At 40.6% G+C, this 24,470-nt stretch overlaps 1 protein-coding gene across 11 annotated transcripts in view; it reads left to right on the top strand.

Moving 5' to 3' along the window:
- RAI14 (retinoic acid induced 14) overlaps positions 1 to 22,406 on the top strand; it is a 164,561-nt gene extending 142,155 nt beyond the window's left edge. For 8 of the 11 annotated variants that reach the window (XM_055554934.1, XM_055554930.1, XM_055554937.1 and 5 more), the window contains 13 exons: positions 852 to 909; positions 2,025 to 2,095; positions 3,638 to 3,744; positions 4,368 to 4,546; positions 4,810 to 4,838; positions 6,050 to 6,136; positions 7,056 to 7,142; positions 9,662 to 9,719; positions 12,192 to 12,310; positions 12,933 to 14,468; positions 15,643 to 15,792; positions 19,632 to 19,697; positions 20,527 to 22,406. In XM_055554934.1, the coding sequence (XP_055410909.1) occupies positions 852 to 909; positions 2,025 to 2,095; positions 3,638 to 3,744; positions 4,368 to 4,546; positions 4,810 to 4,838; positions 6,050 to 6,136; positions 7,056 to 7,142; positions 9,662 to 9,719; positions 12,192 to 12,310; positions 12,933 to 14,468; positions 15,643 to 15,792; positions 19,632 to 19,697; positions 20,527 to 20,604 (2,625 nt within the window). In that variant the 3' untranslated portion in view covers positions 20,605 to 22,406. The remainder of the gene's footprint in view (positions 1 to 851; positions 910 to 2,024; positions 2,096 to 3,637; positions 3,745 to 4,367; positions 4,547 to 4,809; positions 4,839 to 6,049; positions 6,137 to 7,055; positions 7,143 to 9,661; positions 9,720 to 12,191; positions 12,311 to 12,932; positions 14,469 to 15,642; positions 15,793 to 19,631; positions 19,698 to 20,526) is intronic. The other 3 variants (XM_055554938.1, XM_055554939.1, XM_055554940.1) reach the window with 3 other exon arrangements.
- The last annotated feature ends 2,064 nt before the right edge of the window (positions 22,407 to 24,470 follow it).

Raw genomic sequence — 24,470 nt, 5'->3', positions numbered from 1 at the left:
CATCTGCAAATGGGTTTAATGGTATCTAATCAGGGTTGTTAGCAGCCATAAAACCATTCTTTGAACAGTTCCTGGCACATAATAGCCAATACTTGTGAAGTAGTTTTGTTGTCATTGTTAAGATATACATTTGGGAGGCATTAGCTTCTAGACGGGGTTTCAAGCTGTGGGTGTGGATAAGATGACCCAGGGTGATGGCGTAGAGAAGAAACATGCGAGAGCCCTGTGTTCCCCTCTGGGGAAGGGTGGCCAGAGCAGTGGGAGGAAGAGCACAATTGGATGGGCCAGGCAGGACTCCAGGAGCTGAGGGGAGAGTGTTTGGAGAAGAGGGAGTGGATCGCAGGTAAGAGGTTAATGAGAGGAGGACAGAAATGTTTGTTCTCATTAGAAACATGAAGGTGGTTGGTGACTTGGATTCCCTGATCCAAGGAATATTGAGGACAGACGCCCAACCGCAGTGGGTCCAGGAATGAACAAGAGGCAGGGAGATGGTGTGTGTGCAGGCAGTTCTTAACAGAAGGTTGGTTTTGTGAAGGGGGATAGAGAATTAGGGCAGCAAATGGGGGGACAGGTGGGATCATGATGAGAATTCCTAGAGCATGTTGTTTTGCTGGTGGGGATGACCTGTTGGTGACAGAGCTGATAGAAGGGAGAGGTGACAGTTCACTTGTGTCTTGACTGCTTCGAGGTGAGTCTCTCTCCCCTTGAGACCATAAGCTCTTGGATCACAGCAGCTGGGGCTTATTCAGGTTTATACTTTGCTTAGTAAGTTGCATCTTACCTTGCAGTAAGAGGATGAACTGAATAGAATTGAAATTTACTATACATATTTATTGATTTTTGTCTTATAGTCTAAATGCCCAGCTGAAAGTATTGACAGCTCTGGGAAAACAGCTTTACATTATGCAGGTAATTTTCCTTCTCTTATTTGCTGTCTTCTACCATGAGAAACAGTACATTTTCATTTTCCTTATTTAAGCCATTAACCTTACCATTGTTATTCCTGATGCCATTTTCTGTCATCATTCCTAGACATTATTCCCCTTTTCCTCAGTTTGCAGACTGTGTAGGGTTTTACTGAGGAATACAGCTAGAATTTGTCAATTGCCTGCCAAACAACTAGTAAACACTGTCATGATTGTTATACTTTAATTAATGTGAGGTTCTTGTTTAAGAGATTTATGAGCATTTGTAGATTTCAGGTGCTGTGTGGTACAGATTGTTTTTTCTTTGCTTGGGGATCAAAAGGAACTTCAATGAATTTTATATATCAAGGTTTGGTTTTACTATTGGTCACACAGTCTCAAGGGACAAAATGTTGATACAGAACTCTGGGATGATTAGATTTACAAATTTCTTTTAGTGCTAGCTGTAGAAAACTTTGGTTTGGGAAGATCCCCTGGAGAAGGAAATGGCAACCCACTCCAGTACTCTTGCCTGGAAAATTCCATGGATTGAGGAGCCTGGTAGGCTACAGTCCATGGTATCGCAAAGAGTCGGACACAACTGAGCGACTTCAGTTTCAGTTTCAGTTGTAGAAAACCTTGGGGCTTCCCAGGTGGCGCTGGTGGTAAGAAACCTGCCTGCCAATGGAGACTTAAGAGACGTGGGTTCAATCCCTGGGTCGGGAAGATCCCCTGGAGGAGGGCACGGCAACCCACTCAAGTATTCTTGCCTGGAGAATCCCATGGACAGAGGAGTCTGGTGGGCTACCGTCCATGGGGTCACAAGGAGTCAGAGATGACTGAAGTGACTTAGCATACACGAAGAGCTAAGCCAAATGTTTCCCTAAAGACGGCCAACAACTGGTAAGCGCTGACCGTAGGTCTGGACAACACTGAAATAAAACAGTATTTTAAAACACTACTTATTTATCCATCCCTACACTGTTTCTCTTCAGTGCAGCTAAGTATCATCTGCATACTGGGTAGATGTGAACTTTTCTTTCCCAGAAGTGTTTGATGCCCTTGGTTGTGAGACTAGCTTTGTGATTTGCTGTGGTTTCTATGTCTTCCTTCCCTTAGCCGCACAGGGCTGCCTTCAAGCTGTGCAAGTCCTTTGCGAGCACAAAAGCCCCATAAACCTCAAGGATTTGGTAAGTACCAAATGACCATTAGAAGAGGAGATGGACCCTGGTCTCTAGAGTACCACGCTCCTTCTGGAGCATTTGGCAAAAGTCTGCTGCTTTCTGACCTAGATTCTCTTATGCAAAACAGATTTCAGTATTAGCCCCATTGGTCCTTAAACTGTTAATAAAACGTTTTGCAGCATGCACGTTCAGTATTTATTTCAAAGGATGGACACATGGCTTACTATCAACCTAAATCTTAATAAGACTTATTTTCTTGACTTATAATAAATTTAAAAAAAGTCTAAACAGTTCTATTATTTTCTTTCGGCACCCCATATATCACCTTTGGTGTTCCCGGATACTGTTTTCCAACTATAAAGACCACTTATACCCTATTTTAACCTTGCTGGACTATTTGAAGAATAAATTGACATGCCTCTTGCTCCTGTTTACAGCGCTGAATTTCCTGCTATAGCATGGGACTTGGCATGTATGTTACACCTGATGGGGATATTGTGAAGTGAGCATTTAGAATCTGTAAATAAATTCACACTTGCTGAATCTCAATACTTTATCTGAATCTCAATACTTTATAACCAGAAAGTATTATAACTTCATAGAGATAATTTTCTAGGAATTCTGAAGTTCTACTCTAAGTGAATACTTAATCTTTAAGTATCAGTTGTATTTTTAAATATCCCCACATTAAAATAGTTGGATATACTGTAACTAGTTTTTCCTTTGCCTATTTGAATACACTCTGCCTTAAAATTATTGTCAACCCCATAGGTGGGGTATGCTCAATGCAAGAACAGAATAAGAGCTTCTCTTTATGGCTTGCATAATTTGAGTCAGGTCCCCTCTTCACCCTAAGATTGTGGAAATTGTCACCTATAAATTCTGGTATTTTTTTCATTTGTTTTATACTGTGATGTTGAGATTCTTAATTCATTTTGCAATTTGTATGAGCTGGTAATCTAATTTTTTCCTAAAGGAATTGTCAATTGTTATAGTAAACCTTTCTTTCCATCTATCTCTTTATCTTGTCATGTGTCAGTAATGGACAAATAAACTCTTATGTTTTGATACCTAGTAAAATTATGAAAGCCTATGCTTTCCAAGAAGACGGTTGATGGTATGGCAGGATGCTAGGAGACCTAGAAGAAAGTGCTTAGAGAGCATGGGGCCCAGTAATGCCATGAGGAGACAACCCTTCATTTCTCTGGAACATGGAGAGCCGTTTCTCGATGAAAATGGTATACTTGCCTCAAACCTGGACATACTTCGTGTTCCACTCTCCCTCTCATCATCACCAGACTGAGTGACAGTCAAGGGATCAAGGAGCCCAAGAGCCTGGCTCCTTAGGAAAACCCCACAGTCAGTGAAATTCCACAAGAAGAATTGTGTTAGTGTGTGATTTTGGCCTTCTCAGGGAGCAGACTATATTGGTGGGTCAAACATAAGGCCAGCAGGACTAGTCAGGAATAAGTACAGAAGGAATCAGGACCTTTGCAGTTCTGGTATTTGACTTCTAAATTAAAATCTTAATCTGAATTTGTCTCCTAGGATGGGAATATACCACTGCTTCTTGCAGTACAAAATGGCCACAGTGAGGTCTGTCGCTTTCTTCTGGATCATGGAGCAGATGTAAATTCCAGAGACAAAAATGGAAGGTACCACAAATTAGAAAGCATGTGATTTCCCTGATATTCACATTCTGAGAAGTTTTCACAGCTGTACTTTGGATCATTTGTTTTAAAGCAGTTTTAACTTCTTTACTGTTTTCTGCCTTTTTTGGATAATTAAGAATCTGTTTTGACTTAAAAAAATATTTTCTCCAGACCTCTGGGAGCATCATAGCTGACTGTGTCTATGATGACATTATTAAATGTTAAAATGGATAGGCCATTTCCTTTGACTTTTCAGGCAAAATAAAAGTAAACATATTGTTTTTTTTTTAAAAAAAAAAACAGTCTTAATAATGTTATAGGTTCTTTATAAAACTTGATTTGAGAAAAAGACAAGATTTGTGCCAGTCATATTTAAATTCCATCATAGTTAGAAGATTATGTCTATGTTATTTGACCTAATATTTTTTATGATTTAATCTGAGGTTTTATAAAATAGCTACCTGATTTTGGTAGCATTCCACTTTGAATTTCCTGGAGCATTAAGAATAGTACAGGTTTAACTGCACTTAATCTCCTTTTCTCTGTTTTTAAGACAAATGAAATGATTTCCTAGCAAAAGTTTCCAGATTTTGTTAGTACTGATTTTTTGTCTGCTCATTCTTTAGAACTGCTCTCATGCTGGCTTGTGAGATTGGCAGCTCAAACATCGTAGAAGCCTTAATTAAAAAGGGTGCAGACCTAAACCTTGTAGACTCTCTTGGACACAATGCCTTACATTATTCCAAACTCTCGGAAAACGCAGGAATTCAAAGCCTTCTATTATCAAAAATCTCTCAGGATGCTGGTATGTGAAAGAAAATAGCCAATGTTGTTTCAAACTTATCCCACTCCATTTTCCCCAAAGAATAAAGGAATTTGTATAATATATTATTCTTTGAAATATATTCCTGGGGAAAAATGAAGTGTTGAATATTGTGTATGTTGTGTGTATGGGTGTGTTTGTGTGCGAGTGTGTGTTTATATACCCCCCCGACCCAAAGTGGATATGAGTCATTATGGTTCTTATGGTTTTTTTTTTTTTCTCTCTCTCTCATTTTTCTTCTATAGATTTAAAGACACCAACAAAACCAAAGCAGGTATTTATCTTTGGACGAGGAGATTCTTTTTTATCATTGCTTGTGGGAATTTGAACATGTTCTGATTAAACTACTCTGTGGGCCATTAGGAAAGTGATTAAGACTAGGCTGAAACTACTTAAGAAGTAAAATATCTTTGGAATAAATGATTCATTGTAAGGTGGTAAATATTTTCTTAATGATTTAACCTGTTCCCAAAGCATGTAACTTTAAACTTGCTACTCATATATTCATCTTTTTTCTGAAATGTACTAATATTTCCTACTGGTGTGAAAAGGTTTGATGTGATTTTTAACTCTGAGAACAACAGTATTTTAACTACTTGTAATATCACATGAATTACAGAACTCTATCCATATCTGTGTTAGATATTTGGTGAAAATATGAGATTTACCACTTTCATTTTAATTAGATCTTTTCTAAAATGTCTATCATTTTACACAAATAGAAATTGAGAAGTTTACCCTGTTACTTTGGAGTTTTTCTTAAAAACATAGTCACTATTGTTTATTAATGAGCTATATATTTGACTATTTTATTTATAAGTCAAGGTTCTTGGAAAAATTATCATACTGAGCAAATACTTGATACTGAATTTATTTTGTACCAGTTGTGTTATTTATCCATAACCGTCAGAGACGAAGTTCTCCCTTTTCCCCATATTCATAGTCATTCCTTGGTATCTGCAGGGAATAGCAAAATCTGCAGACACTCAAGTCTCTTATATAAAATAGTGTGGTACAGTTGGCTGTCTGTATCCGTAATTCTAGGATATGCAGATGGTTGAATCTGTGGGTATGGAACTTGTGGATATGGAGGGTCAACTGTACATTTTTAAGAAAAGAAATGGAAGTAATGAAAAGGTTGGGGAAATACCACTTTTTTGCATTAAGATGGGAGCTCGATTATGAACATACTCTGGGTTCTAAATTGTGGTAAACAATTCCTTATCCTCTCCTTTCCAAGTTCTGCACACCAACTTAATCTGGTTTTGTCTTGTGTTTTTTATTTTCTTACTTTAAAGCATGGGCTGCTAGAAGAACACTTGGAGCATGCATATTACTTTATGTTGGTAGCAGGTTTCAGAACTTGATAAAGTAAGAAGTGCATGAACTGTTGAGGTTTTTCTCATTTGTTTGATGAAGCTATTTACTCAGACTTTACTAACCTAACTAACCCACCTCCATTCTTTGGACTGTGATAACTTTCAGCATGACCAAGTCTCTAAAATAAGCTCAGAGAGAAGTGGAACTCCAAAAAAACGCAAAGCTCCACCACCTCCTATCAGTCCTACCCAGGTAAAAATGAAAGAAAACCAACAATGAAAAAACATGGAACAACAAAGCCATAGTTTTGTCATTTTGTGTTTAGGTCAAAAAGAACTGTTTTAAAATTGACCCTTAAATGCACATTTAAAATTTTCTTGAGCAGTTTTAAACTACAAATGGTGATATGAAGAATTTTGATTATACTAGGGAAATAATGTTGATTCTTACTTATTTCAAAGCTGAAGAATTAGACTGTATCATTTTTAGAAGTTTCAAAATTCTCAAAATGTATGACAGGACCTTTTTCCTTAAGATAATAAGCTCAGTCAGAGCTCACATTAACAGCTCGAGTAAAGTAGGGAGAATGTGTGACTGGTGAAACATTAGTTGAAAATGAATTTTAGTTGGTTTATCAAACATTATTGAAATATATTTGCCTTTCATATTACATTTAAGGTTGACTAACATTAAAGCAGCTTTCATTTTTGAGCTTATAGTGATTACTGAGTAGAAGAGGAAGCTTGAATAACTATGAAATGGTAAATAAAAACAAGCCAGGATGTGTTATTAAGAGAAGCATAGGCCATAAAATGAATAATCCTTATCAAGTATTTGAGAGGAATATCTCCTTCAATAAGCAATATTAAATATGTTAGCATATTCATTAATAATATTCTCAATATGCAATAGAAGTTTTATAAATTTGAAAAGTTAATTCTAGTGAATATAGGAGCAAAGTTCCTTAGTTAATTCTATTCTGTAAACTTTCAGAAAGTATTTGAGATAGGTGAATTGTATTGAAAATATGTTACCCTTGAATTAATTGAAACTAGGCATAATTACTGTTAGATTTATTTGCATTGGTTAAATAGGCTAATTCTTTGGCACTGGAGAAGAAAAACTTTTGAAGAAGGATTCCTTATTGATGGTTTTCATTTTGGTTTTTTAGTTGAGTGATGTGTCTTCCCCAAGATCAATAACTTCAACACCACTTTCAGGAAAGGAATCAGTATTTTTTGCTGAACCACCCTTCAAGGTATTTGTTTTCTGTGTCCAACTTATTACTTAATTTTAAGATATACAATAGATTTGACTTAAGTTATATGGCAGTGAGTAAAACAGAATATACTTCCCAGTCATTTGGTTTACAGCCTTTTCATCAGAAAGCATCCTCTGATTATTTTTTCTGGTGAGGACTCCATAAAAAAAGAGTAGACTGAATATATTTATTAACTAATATTTAATTTTCATTTAAAAAAAGGACAAATATAAGAACTTACCTGATAACCAGTCATCTTTCCAAATTGAGTTGACATAATATTGATCAAAAAGAAAGAAGTGGATAGTCATGTCTTACTAAGAAGTAATTATATATTTTTATATACTTATAAAAGTAATATGTATTTTAGAAATGTTAGTAAATCCATTCAACCTGATTCTCTAGATTTGTGGTTGGAACGTATTTTAAGGAATGAGAGGATATTTCAATTTAATATTTGTTTACCTAAGTATCACTAGGAAATTATACTTGGAAAAAAAGTAAAATTTATAATTGTTAAAGTGCAATTTCAATGGCATAATTGCGTATTTACTTCCCCCATCTAAGAATTACTAAAAATAAATTTGTGTTTAACTTAGATGCACATTAATCTGAAAAAGATTCTATCAACCTATCATGTCCCTTATGTTAACTAGATTTTATTAAAATATAAGGCAAGGAAAGGAAGTTGTACCTTTATAATTACCATCCTAATATCTTCTAATATGATTATGGCTCAAACAGGGTAAATGCATTCCAAGGAACAATATGACAAATTATGTTTTTCAGAAATAGTGTGTAAAAAGACTTATTTCTTTAAAAAAATTACAGAAAGATTAAAAGGACACCACTTGTAATAGCTAAAATTTTAAAAGGTTAAAAAAATGCCAGTGGGTGGTGGGATGTGGAAGAACTAGAACTCGCATACTCTGTTTGTTGGGTGTAAAATGGTGCAGCTACTGCAGCCCGCCAGGCTCCGCTGTCCATAAGGATTCTCCAGGCAAGAATACTGGAGTGGGTTGCCATGTCCTCCGCCAGGGGATCTTCCCAACCCACAGATTGAACCCAGGTCTCCCACATTGCAGGCGATTCTTTACCATCTGAGCCACCAGGAAAGCTCACGGCTACTTTGGAAAACCATTTGACAGTTTCTGTAAAAGTTCAATATATACCTAACATATCATCTAGCCATTCACTCATAGATGTTCACCCAAGAGAAATTAAAATATGTCTCAAAAAGTACACAAATGTTTATAGCATCTTTTTTCAAATATCCCCAAACTAGAAACAGTCCAGATGTCTTACAACAAGTGAATGGATAAAGATAATGAGATATATCCATATATAAGAGTATTACTCAGCCATAAAAAGAGAATGAAGTGCTGGCTAAGCAGTATCATAGATGAATCTGGAAACCATCATGCTGAATGAAAGAAGCTAGGCTCAAAGAAGTTCATCCCTTGTAACACTCCATTTATAGCAACTCTAGAAAATGAAAACAGGAGAGAAGTATGATTGCCTGGGAATGGCAGGGATTGGCTAATGAGGCATGAGGAAACTTAAGAGGTAATGGGAATATTCTGAATCATGATTATAGTGGTATCTTGGGTGTCTATCTGTTAAAACTCCTCAAATTAAAAGCTTTCAATGTATATACTTTATTGTACTGTAATAGAGTTGAAAAATAAAAATAAGCACTTATTTTTTAAGTGAAAATAAAGCTTTTGTTATGATAAGCACTTGCCAAAAATGAGCCACTCTATTTTTAGCATTTGAGCCTTTACAAAAGTTCTTTTGCTGAAAAATTATCTCTCTCATCATGATCTGTGGCTTATCTAGATAAAACTTAGTAATTTCTGGCAAGTAACTGTATTTTGTTTTGGAATGAGAGTTTGGCTTTGAAGTTACAAGAATTTTTCCAGTATATTAAAAGGCAGATATTCGGGGATACAGGTTTAGAGGAAATCTTTAGGGGATTGTCAGTCCACAGCCATAAGAATTCTTATTCCCTTATAAAATTACCTGCATTTTCCCTGACAGGTCTCATTGATTACCATTTCTCTTAAAAGCAATTCATATATTAACAGTTTATCCATAAAGTGATAAAGGTAAAAACACTTCTAATGTATTTTAGTATATTAGCCAGATAAGTAAAACTTCTATTTGTCTCTATTATGAAAGTAGTATTCACAATCTCAAGTTTGAGCACAAAGCACATTAATTAGCTATTATGTAATTTTATTATAATCTTCAAAGACTTTTATAATATTCGTGAGAAGCTTCATTTTGTAATATTTTGAGAATATATCCTTAGGAACCTCTAGATCAAAATTTTACCTCAGGGGTTAATTGTTACTTTTATGTACTTATATTTTAAAATGTCTTCTTTCCTGGAGATAGTCTGTTTTCATAGTAGGATCACACCAACCTGTGTAAACTCAAGGAGGAAACTGTGCTGGACTCTCTTGTAGACTGTTACATTCAGGAATATATTTTAAGTCATTTTTGTGTTCCAGCAGGCTGAGATTAGTTCCATACGAGAGAACAGAGACGGACTAAGTGTCAGCACCACAGGTAAGATGAGGGGGCGTGTGCTTTTGTTCCCATGACTGGTCTCTATTTCATGTCCCTCTAAGAGAGCAAAGGCCAAGGAGAGGTTTCCTGTCTGGGGCGGTCAGAGAACCTTGGGTACCACCCAAACACTGCCGGTATGTCACAGTCTGATGCTGTCTACTTCAGTGGGCTTTCACCTAGATTTTAAGGAGTCCCTGAGCTTGGGTATGAACAAAGAAATCTCTGTTTTCATCTGGTCCTAATTTAGCATTGGCAGTTCTTTCAATGATGAATATAGACAGTAAGCCCCCGTAGTGTTAGCAGATCAGTGATTTTGACACCAAGAGAACTCACAGATGGCATCATATCCCCTTACTGTTATTACAGATATCTTGAAAGATCATTTATAGTATCTCTACTAGAAATTATGCCAGTTACAAGACCTGCTCCTAGATCTTGTTATTTGGTGGGTTGCAAAAGAAGCCTGCTGATTGCTGTAGCTTGTGCATTCTATTTTATGCATTTTAAGACACTGTTTTGAGATGAGCTCCACGGGTGTGAGCTGCCAGCTAGTGGCCCTCCTTGCAACTGAGCAGCAGGTTATTTCTTGAAGAGAGAGCCAACTGAGCACCTCCACGGCTGCCATAATTGAACTTTTCTACTTTGGATTTTAAACAGACATGAAAAGAGTGTCAATGAAATCACATACGATCATATTGTCTTCAAGGAGGTTTGATTCATTGTATTGAGTTCATCCTGTTGCTTTACCCTTTAAGAATGTAGTACAGTACCTTCAGAATTAATCTGAAATGTGGAGTAGATTATTTCAAAGGCCGCTTTTTTGCTCCAGCATTCAGTTTCTCAATCTGTTACGCATATCATATGTGTTTGGAGCACTTAACTTAAAGAATTTAGACATATAAACACATTATTGACTGGGGAACTTTTGCAGAAATTAATGCTTGAGACGTTAATACAGCTCCAGTTAATAATGTGTTAAGAAATATTCCTGGTAGAGAACAATGTTAATATAACTGCACAGCTGTTACATTGGATATTTTAAAAGCCATCCATCCTGTCTTAGAAGTAATTTTTGTTGCTTAGAATTACCCTCCTGCTCCCAAATCCCCTGATTCATTCCAAGCTGACCAGACGGTATGTCAAACACACTCATAAAGCTGTGGTTTAGGCCCCAGATATCATTAGTAAGCATTCCTGTGAAGAGATGTCATTTTGCATCCTTCCAAATTAAGACTCAAGTTTTCATCCTTGCATTAGGTTGTGAGAAATTTTTTAAATAGTGGTGAAATTTGGATCAGTGCTGTTCGGATCACACTGTTCAAAGTGTGGTCTCTAAACTGTTGCCAGTCTAAAATAAAAAAAGGGGATTGTTCCAGAAAGTCATCCAGCCAAGCACACTGTTTCATCCACCTGACAGTTGTTTTTTGTTTTTTTGTTTTTTGTTTTTTCTCCATAGGAAGACTTTCTGGGTGTAGGAAGCAGTACATTGAATGACATTCTGCAGCACATTTCTTGTCTTGTCTCAGTGAGAACTTTGAGTAGCATATCTTTACATGTTATTTCAGCATGATAATCAGTAGAATGTCAAACAGTTGTGGTTTACCAGCAGTGTTTATTGTGGGATTTGGAGACTCCTGTTTCATGCAGGGGTGGTCAGCCTAAAGGAAGAGGCAGGGTCTGATGTGGGTCTTGAAGGATGCCTAAGAGTTATACAGCCAAAGAGATGCTAAAGGGCAATCGTATGGATGAAGAATTAAAGAAGCAGTCTTGTGTTGAGAATAGAGAGGGTGTGAATCTGATGAAAATGGGATACTGGGGAAAGACATGATGAGTCATAAACCTGAAAAACAGTAGATTGGAGCCAGATCCTGAGAGGCCTTAATCCAGATAAAGGAAGTTGGAGATTATTTTTGGAGGGAGAGCAATTAAAGCACTTGAACCAAAGGCATGACCCCATCAAAGTATGTTTTAGGAAGATTAGTCTGACAGTGTTGTTGGTACGGGCTACATTTTCACTAGAGGAGAGAGAGAAAGATTTGTGAGGAAGCCGTTTGTACAGTTACCAGGTATGGTGATGAAGTTTGAACTAGGGTAGTGGGCGTGGGGATAAGAAGTGAACCAGATTCCAGAGATCTTTCTAAAAGGATTCATGGAGTGGGATGTACAGGGCATGGGAGGAATAAAAAACAACCAAGGTGTGGCACTTAATCAAGTAAACAGTGACTGTATGACCCAATCCATCAGTTTTCAAATGAGTTTATTTGTATCTAGGCATCTAGTATTGTGCTAGGGAGTGAGGAGACCCCAGTACTTGAGAATTTCTGTTCATCTATCCAGCTGGAGGGGGCTTTCATCCCTAGTCTGGACAAGAAAGAAGAACTGGATTGGGTAGAAAGTGAGTTTGTTAAAGGTCAGAGACATAACAGTTACATTTTTAAAATATTATTTTAAATTGCCTTTCTCTTTCCTAAGGTGCTGATAGCTTATTGGATGTGAGTTCTGAAGCTGACCAGCAAGATCTTCTTGTCCTATTGCAAGCAAAAGTTGCTTCTCTTACCTTACACAATAAGGAATTACAAGATAAATTGCAGGTAGGTACATAGATCACTACCATAGTCTGTTCAGTTGGGTCAAGCTATTGGATTTCTCAGGGTTAGTTGGGTATTTTGTTTTAGACACCAACATTGGTTTTTTCTTTTTAAAATATAATTACCCTTTAGCATTTTATACCTTCAAATTTGTTTCTTGAGACTTAGTCATTAACTTATTATTTGTATAAACTGGTAAATTATATAATTATATACTTAGTATGATTTATATGACAATAGATAGCTATATGCACACCATATATATGACTAGTCATTCATTTAGTAAAGTTGATCATTTCACAGATTTAAGAATGTGGTAAGAAGTAGGGCAACTACAATAATATGAGAAACAAAGAAAAATTTGAGTCAGAAGCTCTGCAGCCAAAACAGGTCTTGCGTTTTTAAAGTGGCAAACATAAATTGTCCTTTGAGAGCACAGAATAAGCTTAGTGTTGTTAAGCCCGACTCTTGTGTCCCAGACCATATTTTTTCATGGGGCAAGAGGACACATGCAGAATGATACTGTTGCTCCCCCATACTCAAGGTTTGGATTTGCTCCCCGATTGCAGTTGCTTGCTCATCTAACCACACCTTTGGTGTCATTTCATTCTTGCCTTCTTTACAGGCCAAAACACCCAGGGAAGGGGAAGCAGACCTGAGCTTTGACTCTTACCATTCTACTCAAACTGACTTGGCCCTATCCCTGGGCAAACCTAGTGAAAACCCTCCTCTAGACTCCAAACCATCTCCATCTGTCATAACACATTCCTCAAGTAAATCCACTCTCGACAGTGATGTCAGAATCCAGCAACTCCAAGAGGTTTTACATGACTTGCAGAAGAGACTGGAGAGCTCTGAAGCGGAGAGGAAACAGCTGCAGGCCGAGCTCCAGACCAGGAGGACAGAATCAGTGTGCTTAAACAATGCCGAGATCTCAGAGAACGGCTCCGACCTCAGCCAGAAACTTAAGGAAACTCAGAGCAAATACGAGGAAGCTATGAAAGAAGTCCTGAGTGTCCAGAAGCAGATGAAGCTGGGCCTGGTCTCACCAGAAAGTGTGGACACTTACTCGCACCTGCATGAGCTGAGGATCACCGAGGAAGAAATGGACGTGCTCAAGCGGGACCTCCAGGGCGCCCTGGAAGAAAGTGAACGAAATAAAGAGAAAGTGAGAGAGTTAGAGGAGAAGCTGGCAGAAAGGGAGAAAGAGGCAGTTATTCAGCCACCAAGGGAGGAGTACGAGGAAATGAAAAGTTCCTATTGCACGGTGATTGAGAATATGAATAAGGAGAAAGCATTTTTGTTTGAGAAATACCAAGAGGCACAAGAAGAAATCACGAAACTGAAAGATACATTGAAAAATCAGATGACCCAGGAGGCGGGTGATGAAGCTGAGGACATGAAAGAGGCCATGAACAGGATGATCGATGAACTCAACAAGCAGGTGAGCGAGCTGTCCCAGCTGTACAAAGAGGCCCAGGCAGAGCTGGAGGATTACCGGAAGAGGAAGTCTCTAGAAGATGTCACAGCTGAATATATCCATAAAGCGGAGCATGAGAAGCTGATGCAAGTGACCAATGTATCCAGAGCCAAGGCTGAAGAGGCACTGTCTGAAATGAAGTCTCAGTATTCAAAAGTGCTAAATGAGCTGACCCAGCTCAAACAGTTGGTAGATGCACAGAAAGAGAACTCTGTCTCCATCACAGAGCATTTGCAGGTGATAACCACTCTGCGGACCACTGCCAAAGAGATGGAGGGAAAAATAAGCAGTCTGAAAGAGCACCTGGCGAGCAAGGAAGGGGAGGTGGCGAAGCTGGAGAAACAGCTCCTAGAGGAGAAGGCGGCCATGACCGACGCGATGGTGCCCCGGTCTGCCTACGAGAAGCTCCAGTCGTCTTTGGAAAGCGAAGTGAGTGTGTTGGCCTCAAAATTAAGGGATTCCGTGAAAGAGAAAGAGAAGGCCCATTCAGAGGTTGCCCAGATTAGAAGTGAGGTCTCGCAGATGAAAAGGGAAAAGGAAAACATTCAGACTCTCTTGAAATCCAAAGAGCAGGAAGTAAATGAACTTTTGCAAAAATGCCAGCATGCTCAGGAAGAACTCGCAGAAATGAAGAGACATTCCGAGAGCTCCTCAAAACTGGATGAGGATAAAGACAAGAAGGTTGGTGAGACTGTTGCTATTGAATTTCTAGCTAGCAAACACTAGCACTTTGAACCTTCATTTAGTGAAGTTAGCATTTTTAGCATTTGTTAGCACTAAGCTATTGTGAAAGCGCTAAGGCTCCACACAGGACTCCATTTGTCCCCAGTGCCACATTAAAAATAGTAGGGTGGACATTTATTTAAAAAGAGAGAGGGAGAAAGCCCTCATCTACTACTTCCCTCACACCAGAGTATTTTCAAATGTGTGGTACATATTTTCCCCTTAAAAATTATTTTACAGAAGCTCTGCCAAGTGTCAGGGGCCAGAATTGAACCCACCAGCTGAAAAGTATTTGTGGTCCATCTTAAACTTCTACTCTGTTGGAATCCAGACAGATTTCCTCTGTCATATGGAAAATCAATTACAGCCAGACTTGATACTGCTTCCCTAAACCCCATGAGCTTTCCCTGGAGTCAGTGTAAAAGCCCTCCCTGGTCCTCATTTTCAAAGGTGTGCAACAGGAGAGAAAGGGAGGAATGTGGGGGCCAGGCAACTCGAGATGGGCTGAGCATGGAGGAAGGCGGAGAGTAAAGGGAGAAGTGAAGCATGCTTCTGTGCTCGGATCTGCTCTGCATCCTCAGATGCCCAGTCTCCTGGGTTAGATGTTCTGAATGGCATTCACTAGAGAATTATTTATCTTTTATTCCTTTATTATAATGAATGTTTCCAAAAGAGCTTCCAAAGCCGTGGGGGTGAGGATTGTCTTCACTACAAGGTAGGATATCAGAGATACCAGGGTTCCCAGAACTTATTTCTGATTGCCCATGGCAGCAGTAGGGAACAAAGCCTAGCTGGCTCCAAATATAGAATACCTGAAATTCTGTTTTTATTTTTTTTTAACAGTCCCCCATCTTAAGGGTGAAGGGAATCCACATAACAGCTATTGTTACCTTCATGGCCCCAAGCATAGTCTCATTCCTGGGCTCTTGTCTGCATAGGCTTGTTGGTTTCCCTGATTCTTACCTGTTTTTGTTTCACTGTGTGGCTTTTCTTTGAAAAATTAAGAAAAGGGATTGCTCCAGGCCCAGAGCAAGAACACGCCTGTCGAGGCTGTGTTCCCAGTGGAGAAACAGCTGGCGTTTTGCCTCTGTGGGTGCCTGCTCTCCTGATAAGAGCTTTCCTTTCTCGCTAGATAAATGAGATGTCCAAGGAAGTCACCAAGTTGAAGGAGGCCCTGAACAGCCTCTCACAGCTCTCCTACTCTGCCAGCTCCTCCAAGAGGCAGAGCCAGCAGCTGGAGGCGCTGCAGCAGCAGGTCAAACAGCTGCAGAACCAGCTGGCGGTGAGTGGGCCTGTTTCCATGGCTGGCTGGGGGGTAGGGGTGGGGGACAGGTGGGAACGAGCAGAAAGCTGCCCAGCCTAAAGAGTGTCATGCTTCAGTGAGCAGTTAACTAAAGACCTTTAGGTGAGGGCCAGAGAGGGAGCTGGTGGGTTTCCCAGTCGTTACCAGCAATGAGAATGGGTTCCATGTGTCACTGGGAAGGGAGGAGTCTGCGGGATAGTGGCAGGAGCCTTCTTGTCTTGTTCCCTCTTTCACTCACTTGCTCCCCTTTCTCCGTTTTTCTGCTTCAGTAGTTACCGTCTCTGGCAGCGGCTCGAGATGTTTCTTATTAGGGGGCCATGTTGTCTCGTGGTTGTATATCCACATGTCTGAAGCTGCTTCTTGGCCCCTCTCCTGATTTCACCCAGTAAAGCTCTTTCACGTCTGTACTCGTTTCTGGTGGCTGTTGTAATAGAGCAACAGAAACTTGGTTTAAAACAACACAGATTTATTACTGACAGTCCTGAAGATCAGAAGTTCAAAGAAATCAGTTTCACAACAGTAAAGTCAAGATCTCAGCAGGCTGGTTCCTTCTCAAGGCTCTAAGGGGAGAATCTGGTTGTCTTTTCTAACTTCTGGAGGCTGCCTACTTTCCTTGGCTCGTGGCCCCTCTCTCATCCCCAGAGCACATCACTCCAGCCTCTGGTTCTGTCCTTCTGTCTCCTCCTTCCACCTTTGACCTTTTCCACAGTCCATGGGGTCGCTAAGAGTTGGACATGACTGAGCGACTTCACTTTCACTTTTCACTTTTATGCACTGGGGAGGGAAATGGCAACCCACTCCAGTGTTCTTGCCTGTAGAATCCCAGGGACAGGGGAGCCTGGTGGGCTGCCGTCTATGAGGTCATACAGAGTCGGACACGACTGAAGCGACTTAGCAGCATAGGACCCTAGTGGAGAAGGCAATGGCACCCCACTCCAGTACTCTTGCCTGGAAAATCCCATGGACGGAGGGGCCTGGTAGACTGCAGTCCATGGGGTCGCTAAGAGTCAGACACCACTGAGCAACTTCACTTTCACTTTTCACTTTCATGCACTGGAGAAGGAAATGGCAACCCACTCCAGTGTTCTTGCCTGGAGAATCCCAGGGACGGGGGAGCCTGGTGGGCTGCTGTCTATGGGTCGCACAGGGTCGGACATGACTGAAACGACTTAGCAGCAGCATAGGACCCTAGTAATCACATTTAAGGTCCACCCAGATAATCAGTATAATCTTTCTTTCCATCTCAGGATCCTTAATCTAAAAGATCCCTTTTGACTGATAGGTAACATTTACAGATTCCAGGGATTAGGATATGGGCATCTTTGAAGGGCCTCTCAGGTTGAGAGACTGAGAGGCCAGGGTGGTGGGTGGTTCCTTCACGTGGATACTGAAGTCAGCCAAGCAATGACAGAAGCAGGACCAGAAAGGAAGACAGTGATCAGAAGACAAAGCTAGAGAATATGTAAAGTTTTAATTGCGTGCTCACTCAGTTGTATTTGAATCTTTGTGACCCTGTGGACTGTACCCACCAGACTCCTCTGTCCATGGGATTTTCCAGGCAAGAATACTGGAGTGGGATCCATTTCCTCCTCCATCTCCCCCACCAAGGGATTGAACCCAAGTCTCCAACATCTGCATTGGCAGGCGCATTCTTTACCACTGAGCCATCTGGGAAGCCCTTTAGTTGATAAGGGTATGTGATGTTTTCTACATGAAGATTACGTTACCCTGGACTGTTGCTGGCTTCCACTTACATGAACTTGGATTTTGTGATTTCTTCAGTACAGATTGATAATAGTGAATTCAGATTTCCACAGTCCTTACTCCATCTGGCCACAAAGTTCAAAACCAGCTTTTTTTTATGTTACCAGCTCTAGCAGCTTGGTAAGGAGAAGGGAAGGAGAAGATGCTCTTGACTTCTGCAGTCATTTTTCTGATCAAGTGGTTATCACAGACTCATAGATAAAGTAATAATGGTTTATATAGTCATTCTTACAATTATCCAATGTGCATTTAATGAGCTTCTATGTATCAGTAATGTACCAGGTGTCCATGATATAAAAATGAATAAGACACAGTCCTGCTTTCATAGAATATAATGGCTTACTGAGTACTCAGTGTGGTAAGCATTCGTTGAGAGATGACCAACATGCTGTGGGTGTAGAAAGGCAATGTGCATAGCCAATCTGGGTAAGTCTTGAAGGCTTCCTGCAGGAAGTGATGCTTGTACTGAATCTTAGATGAGTAGGATACAGCAAGGATATGGCATTTAGATGGCCCATGGTAGCTGTAGCAAGCACAGTTCCAATGGAGTGGAGGTGTGGAGTGTGGATGGCTGGAGGCTGGAGAAGTGATTAAGGAGCTAGGTATCTGCAGGAGCTGAAGAGAAACAGTGGGAGGCAGGGGAAGCCTAATGCAGATTTGCTAGAAAGACAGGAGATGGTGGTGGGGGAGTGGGATGCTTTCAACTGAGATCTTGGCAATAATGACTGAGGCAGGGAGGTAACCATAAGAGTGAGTGGCTGGAAGGAAGAGAAACAGCTGAGGTTGAAAGACTGAGAGGCCAGGGTGGTGTGTGGTTCATCCATGTAGATAACTGCAGTCAGCCAAGTGATGGCAGAGAAACAGGACAGGAAAGGAAGACAGTGATCAGAAGACAAAGCTGTAAATGATGGAGTGGAGGGAACCAAGAGGTGGGAGGAATCAGCACAGAGAGAGCTACCAAGTACACTTCCTAGTGGCATGAACTTCAAAGATTGAGGTTTCCAAGGTTGTCCTTGAATGGGAAGGATACCTCATATCTGACATTGATGGGAAGGAGGTAAGAATAGATACTGATGGACTTCAGTTGATTTTTTAAGTGATCCATATGTGATAGTTCTGGTTTCCATCAGGAAATAGGAAGAAAGGCCTCTTCTTAGAAGAGTTAAGAGCCGAGTTGAGATCCTTGAAATAGTCACTGAGAGGAACTGGAGTAATATCTCAGCAAGAAGAAATAAGAGCATTAACAGCTGTACTGAGGGGCCATGTGAGACTGGGGTCATCACCCTGTTCACCTCCTCAGTACACTGACAACTAAATCGCTGAATCCCCCAGGGGTTATATACCACTGGCCACACGGTAGGTGATCAACAACTCTTTTTATAAGATTATATTTTAAAAATTAATCAATATTTGGTCATTGTAGAAAAGTTGAAAGATTAAAAAAAACAACTCTGAAGAAGCTACTCTAGAAACACATTGTCTATAATTTAACCACTCAGAGACAGTAACTGCATTTGATGTAGTTCCTTGCACTGTTGTTTACTTTGTGTGAATACATGTGCCTAAGTATGTGTACATATATTTGTTTAAACAAACATGGGATTATCTACTACTTTTTATAGGAATTTTCTTCTGGAGTTGAAGATATGAAAGATTTTTTTTCCCCTAAGAATATTGACAAGTGTTCCAAACCACACACCCCATCAAGTCCACAGCAATTTCAAAAACTTCCTGTGCTAGTTGCTGGAAGGAATCACTAGGGTAGCATTTGGCCACAGCCTTCTCCTAGGATTTTTTTTAAGGTCTCCTAAGCCCCTGATGGTGGTTCAGATGGTAAAGAATGTGCCCGCAATGCTGGAGACTTGGGTTCAATCCCTGGGTCGGAAAGATCCCCTGGTGAAGGGAATGACAACCTACTCCAGTATTCTTGCCTGGAGAATTCCATGGATAAAGGAGCCTGGCGGGCTCCAGTCCATGGGATCTCAAGAGTCAGACACAACTGAGTGACTCACACACAGCAAGCTCTTGAACAGTGTCAAATTGTCTGTTTCTAGGAATGCAAGAAACAACACCAGGAAGTGATATCTGTTTACAGGATGCATCTTCTGTACGCCGTGCAGGTATGATGTCTGCGGATCCTAAAGAGACACCGCAGCAGGGCTTGTCCAGATCCCCGTCCTGAAACTAGCAGAACGGATGCGAATTTGAGGAGATGGATTTTCAATGGAAAGCTGTTTCAAATACCTTCTGCTTTGCTTTGTATTTTGTGTTGGGAGCCCCTTCCCCTGTTAATGGGGAGCTGCCTCCTTTGTTGACTGCTGAATGAGGAGGTGGCCATTGCACGCCCCACCCCACCCCCCACCCAATCAGGAGGAGGAGTCTGGGGGTTACTTTCTGGACCTGAGCATATTCTCTGAGCCATTGGTGCCATCGCACTCCTGGGACGGTCGGTGTTCTGAGACTGGCTGGGCTCTCATTTGCTGTTAAGGCTCTAGAAACCCTTTGTTGAGGGCTCTGCTGGGAGACCCAGCCTCCTTGTCCTCCTTTTCCTCTGGAGGAAAAAGATCAGGGCCCTCGCTTTGCCTCAGTTCCTCCTGGAAATGTGGGAATGGGTAGGGCTCACATTTCCTGGGAAGATTGAGGGGGACAAATAAGGGCTTCTGCCTGCCAGTCATCTCACTCCCTAGGTGAGGCAGTGCCAGGATTTAGGTTCTAGTGAGTGTCATTTTGTTTTATTTTAAACATTTTTTTTGACATTCACTTTTCTAACAGGCATTCAGCCCCCCTCTGCCCCTATTGTTTTCTGCATTTTGACACTCCTGTGGGACAGCAACCTCTGCCTTTTATTCATCTCCTTCCTCGCCACCCCAACAACGTCCCACGTGAGTTGTGTCCAAGGCATGATATCAGAGGTTATTCTAATGAGTGTCTTGTGTTGGAATTTCCTAGGGCCAGATGGATGAAGATGTCCAAAAAGTACTGAAGCAAATCCTTACCATGTGTAAGAACCAGTCCCAGAAGAAGTAAAGTGGATTCCTTGGCAGGACACTGGCCCCTTGTTGTCCACCTTTGTGTTATATCCGGAGTTGTCGGCAGCCACTGCCATTGTTCTCATTCGTGGTATCACTGTGACCCTTATCATAGAACTTCTTCCCTTTCCAGAGACTTCTGAGGACAGGTCCCTGGAGAAGCCTGTCCTCCTTTGAACCGCTGAGAGACTTCAGAGCAGCAGAGGGGAAAGATGCTGTCACCCCCGGCTTCTGACCAGAGCTGGGATCAGTCACGCTCAGGAGTCTGGTCCCTGCACTGGCAGCGGAGTATCTTCCCTGGTACCTGCCTAGCTAAGGGGCTCCATGGCTGCATGACACGACGCCCCATGCAGCCGTGCTTCTGTTCCTACACTTGGGCCATGCCATTCAGCACAGCAGGGTTCTCTTTACCTTTGGTTTCCTACCCCCCCCCCCAAACACAACTTAATTTCTAACCAAATTAGTATGACACTAGTTATGCGCTATGTGCTTAAGATCCTTTATTGTGATATCCTGTGGATTTAAAAACTTTAATTCCATCTTTTTTCTCCATCTGCCTTATATTTCTCACCACCCTGCTTGTCAATCTTACAGTCAGATGAGCACTATTAACTTAAATATGAAGTTTAAAAACGAAAGCAAATTGTCCTTAAAAGTTCTTTCTTAAGTACATCGCTGACATGTTGCAAATTTTCTATGCAAACTTGCCTCCTGCTGTTTGTTATCCACGAAGCTCAGGAAATCCAAACATTTGTGTTTCAACAAGGGACAGTAAACTGTGTGTTTACAGCCAAAAGAAATGCCTCATAGTTTTTAACCTCAATTTTTTAAAAGTGTTTTTTTTTTCTGTACAATATTTTTATTGGCTCTTAAAGATGTTTTCATATCTAAATCCCTAAGTAAGTGAAATTTACATTAGACTATATTAACAAAGTATTTTTTAGGTAATCATGCTTAAGACTTTATAACTTTTTTCTCCACGTTTTCAGCTATAGCAGAAGGTGGTTATATATTCCACTCAAAATGAGCTGCCACCAACACCCCTAGACTTTCTGCCATTTGTTCTTAGGACTGTAGCACGTCTTTAAATATAGTAAATCCTCTTTAGCCCATTGAATATTTCTGAGTGCCCCAACTCTACCAGCACCTGTAAATTACCTCGGAAAGGACTGTGAGTACCAGTGGGTTTTTCAACTTTGAAACAAAAAATCCTGGTAAACGTTACAGTGCCTAGCCGAGGTCTTGGGAGAAAACATCTCTGTTCCCTTTACTTTCAGGTTAAAAATGTTTCTGACTTGCTTGCAGCTTCCTTTATGGCCTTGATCTTATTGAGGGATGTAAACTGAAGACAGAAGTCTCTAACGTATAGAACTGTTAAGTGTAGGCCAGCTCTGACGGAGCTGCCTGCGCTCAGAGGCCACTTGGCAGCCCTGTGCTGAATGAGGGCCAATGACAGCGAAGCAGAAATGGCTTTCGAACTCGGTGTTACTTTTCTTAAGTTGTTTATAGTTCAGCAATTTCGAACATGCTCCAAAGAAAAATGTGAAAGGACTTTCTGTCACAGCACTTAAGAAAACACAAAACCACCCTCCCCACCCCCACACAGAAATGCTGCAGAGTGTAAAACTTGAGACATTTTGTAGGACGCCTGACAAAGTGTAGCCTTTTATCTTGTTTCAGGATGCATATTTATTTCAAGTACTCTGGTTAAATACTGAAGTTACATGCTGTAGTTTAGCATTTTGCCTTTGTAATTTACAGAAAAGTATTGCAGAAAATAAACTTTTGTTTCGTTTTGCATCTCCCTTGTTGATTTTGGGTGTCTTCATTAGCATGCCCTCTAAGGCTTCTGAAGATCAGCTCAGTAGCACTTGAGGGCGACGGTTTTATACCCTGTGTCATGTTCAGCAGGTGGCCGTTGTCTGCGGTCTCTCACGCAACATGTCATACCATTCCCGTGTTCTAGCTCCTGGGACCACCTTGAACTCTGCCCCAATCATCAGCCGCTTTTGAACACGTGCATCACAGTTATTTCATTGAAAAGTGCCTCTCAGTTGATCTGCAGTCTTTTTTTTTTTTTTTAACTAGTTAAAAGCCTCCATTAGATTTTTTTTTTTTTCTCTTCTATTTTGAAAAAGTAAAAAATGTATGCTAAGTCACTTCAGCCCTGTCTGACTCTTTGTGACCCTATGGACTGTAGCCTGCCAGGCTCCTCTGTCCACGGGATTCTCCAGGCAAGAATACTGAAGTGGGTTGCCACGCCCTCCTCCAGGGTATCTTCCTGACCCAGGGATTGAACTCATGTTTCTTATGTCTCCTGCATTGGCAGGTGGGTTCTTGACCACTAGTACCACCTGGAAAGCCTGAAAACATACACATGGTTTATTTTTAAAAAGTCAGATACATTATCCTGTCACATTAAAAAGTTAATTCATTCCTGAAAAAAACTCCTGTAGGGTGAATTCTTGCAGATTGAAATCATAATTAAAACACCAGATGACAATGAAATGGGTGCGATTATTTAAGTAGCTCACATTCTTCATAGCACAGTGTAACGAAGCCATCTCCCTTTGCTCACAACACAGTTCTGCTGCCTCTCAGCTCCTGCTGCCGAGGCATACCGTAATACTCGACTGAACCCTTGCTCACCTCCTCCCTCTGAAAAGAAAAAGAACAAAAGATACCAAGGAAAATAATGCAAAAATATAATGTCTGAGGCTATTGTTATTTTAAATTATCAAGTGCCTGCTCCCTAAAAAGAGCTTACCTCAACAGAGGCCAACCGTTCAACTCAGAAAATAATTTCTTGGGGACACTCAAATGAGGACTTAACCTAGATAAATCCAAACCAGGCTTCTTAAATGGAAAGAACTGTCATATGCCAACGGTGCGGTAAGAAAAGAAACGGTCATCCCTCGATGATTCTATATCACAGTATAATTGTAGGATAAATGAGATAAACTGAAAGTAAGTCTCTCCTTCTGATCCTTAGTTGACCTCCCCAGAAGCAACAACTATTTGGTTTCTTGAATGACTTAAAGACAGTCTGTGTCTATGTGTATTGGATCTTAATGAACATTTTGGCCACCCTTTTACTTTCCTTTTTAAATATGGAAACTTCATTCTTCAGGACCATACTTTTCCCACCTAAAATATCCAAGATTGTTGTTTGTCAGCACACAAATCTCATCCTTTTTAACTGCTGCATAATGGTTCATAGTATAATTGTGCTGTATTTTATTAAACTAGCTCCTCATTGATGGGCATTTAGTCTGCTTCCAGTATTTTACAGCCCCAAAACTGATGTGACGACTATGCTGTGAATAAATGTCTGTATATGTGTGAGCATCGTTTGGGTCATTTTCAAATTGTCCGTTTGCACACTGGCTTTCCATCAGGTGATACAGGAATGCAGAGAAGGAAAAAGTAGAATAGCGTGTGGGTCATCACAGTCAGTGAGAAAGAATGGCCATTTTCTTCACATGGATTACACAAGAGTCATCAACTTGTTTTTCTTCCGTAAACTTTCAGACTGACTCCAAAGCCTTTAATAATTCAACTCACCGATCTTAAGATCAACACATGATACACTGTGTGGGGAAAATGCTCCCAAAATATGTTGACACATGATCTTTTGCCATGTGGCATAACTGGAATGCTAGGCGCTGACAGCAGTTGAAACACCACCCAGCCAAGAAGGGGGTGATGTAAGGTTTAAAAGGCAGACTGCAAGGCAGAGACTGAGCTGAAAAAAGCAATAGAGGCATTCACGGGAGCAGTTTCTGTTCACCTGCTCAGGGCAGAGAACTGTCAAGCCTTCAGGGAGTGTGTGGCACATTTGTGAAGCAAAGGACAAAAGCGCGT

This window comes from Bubalus kerabau, chromosome 18, assembly GCF_029407905.1.
Source record: "Bubalus kerabau isolate K-KA32 ecotype Philippines breed swamp buffalo chromosome 18, PCC_UOA_SB_1v2, whole genome shotgun sequence".
In the NCBI taxonomy this organism is placed as follows: domain Eukaryota; kingdom Metazoa; phylum Chordata; class Mammalia; order Artiodactyla; family Bovidae; genus Bubalus; species Bubalus kerabau.
Note: the sequence above shows the minus strand (reverse complement) of the source record. Positions and strands in the feature narration are given on the sequence as shown.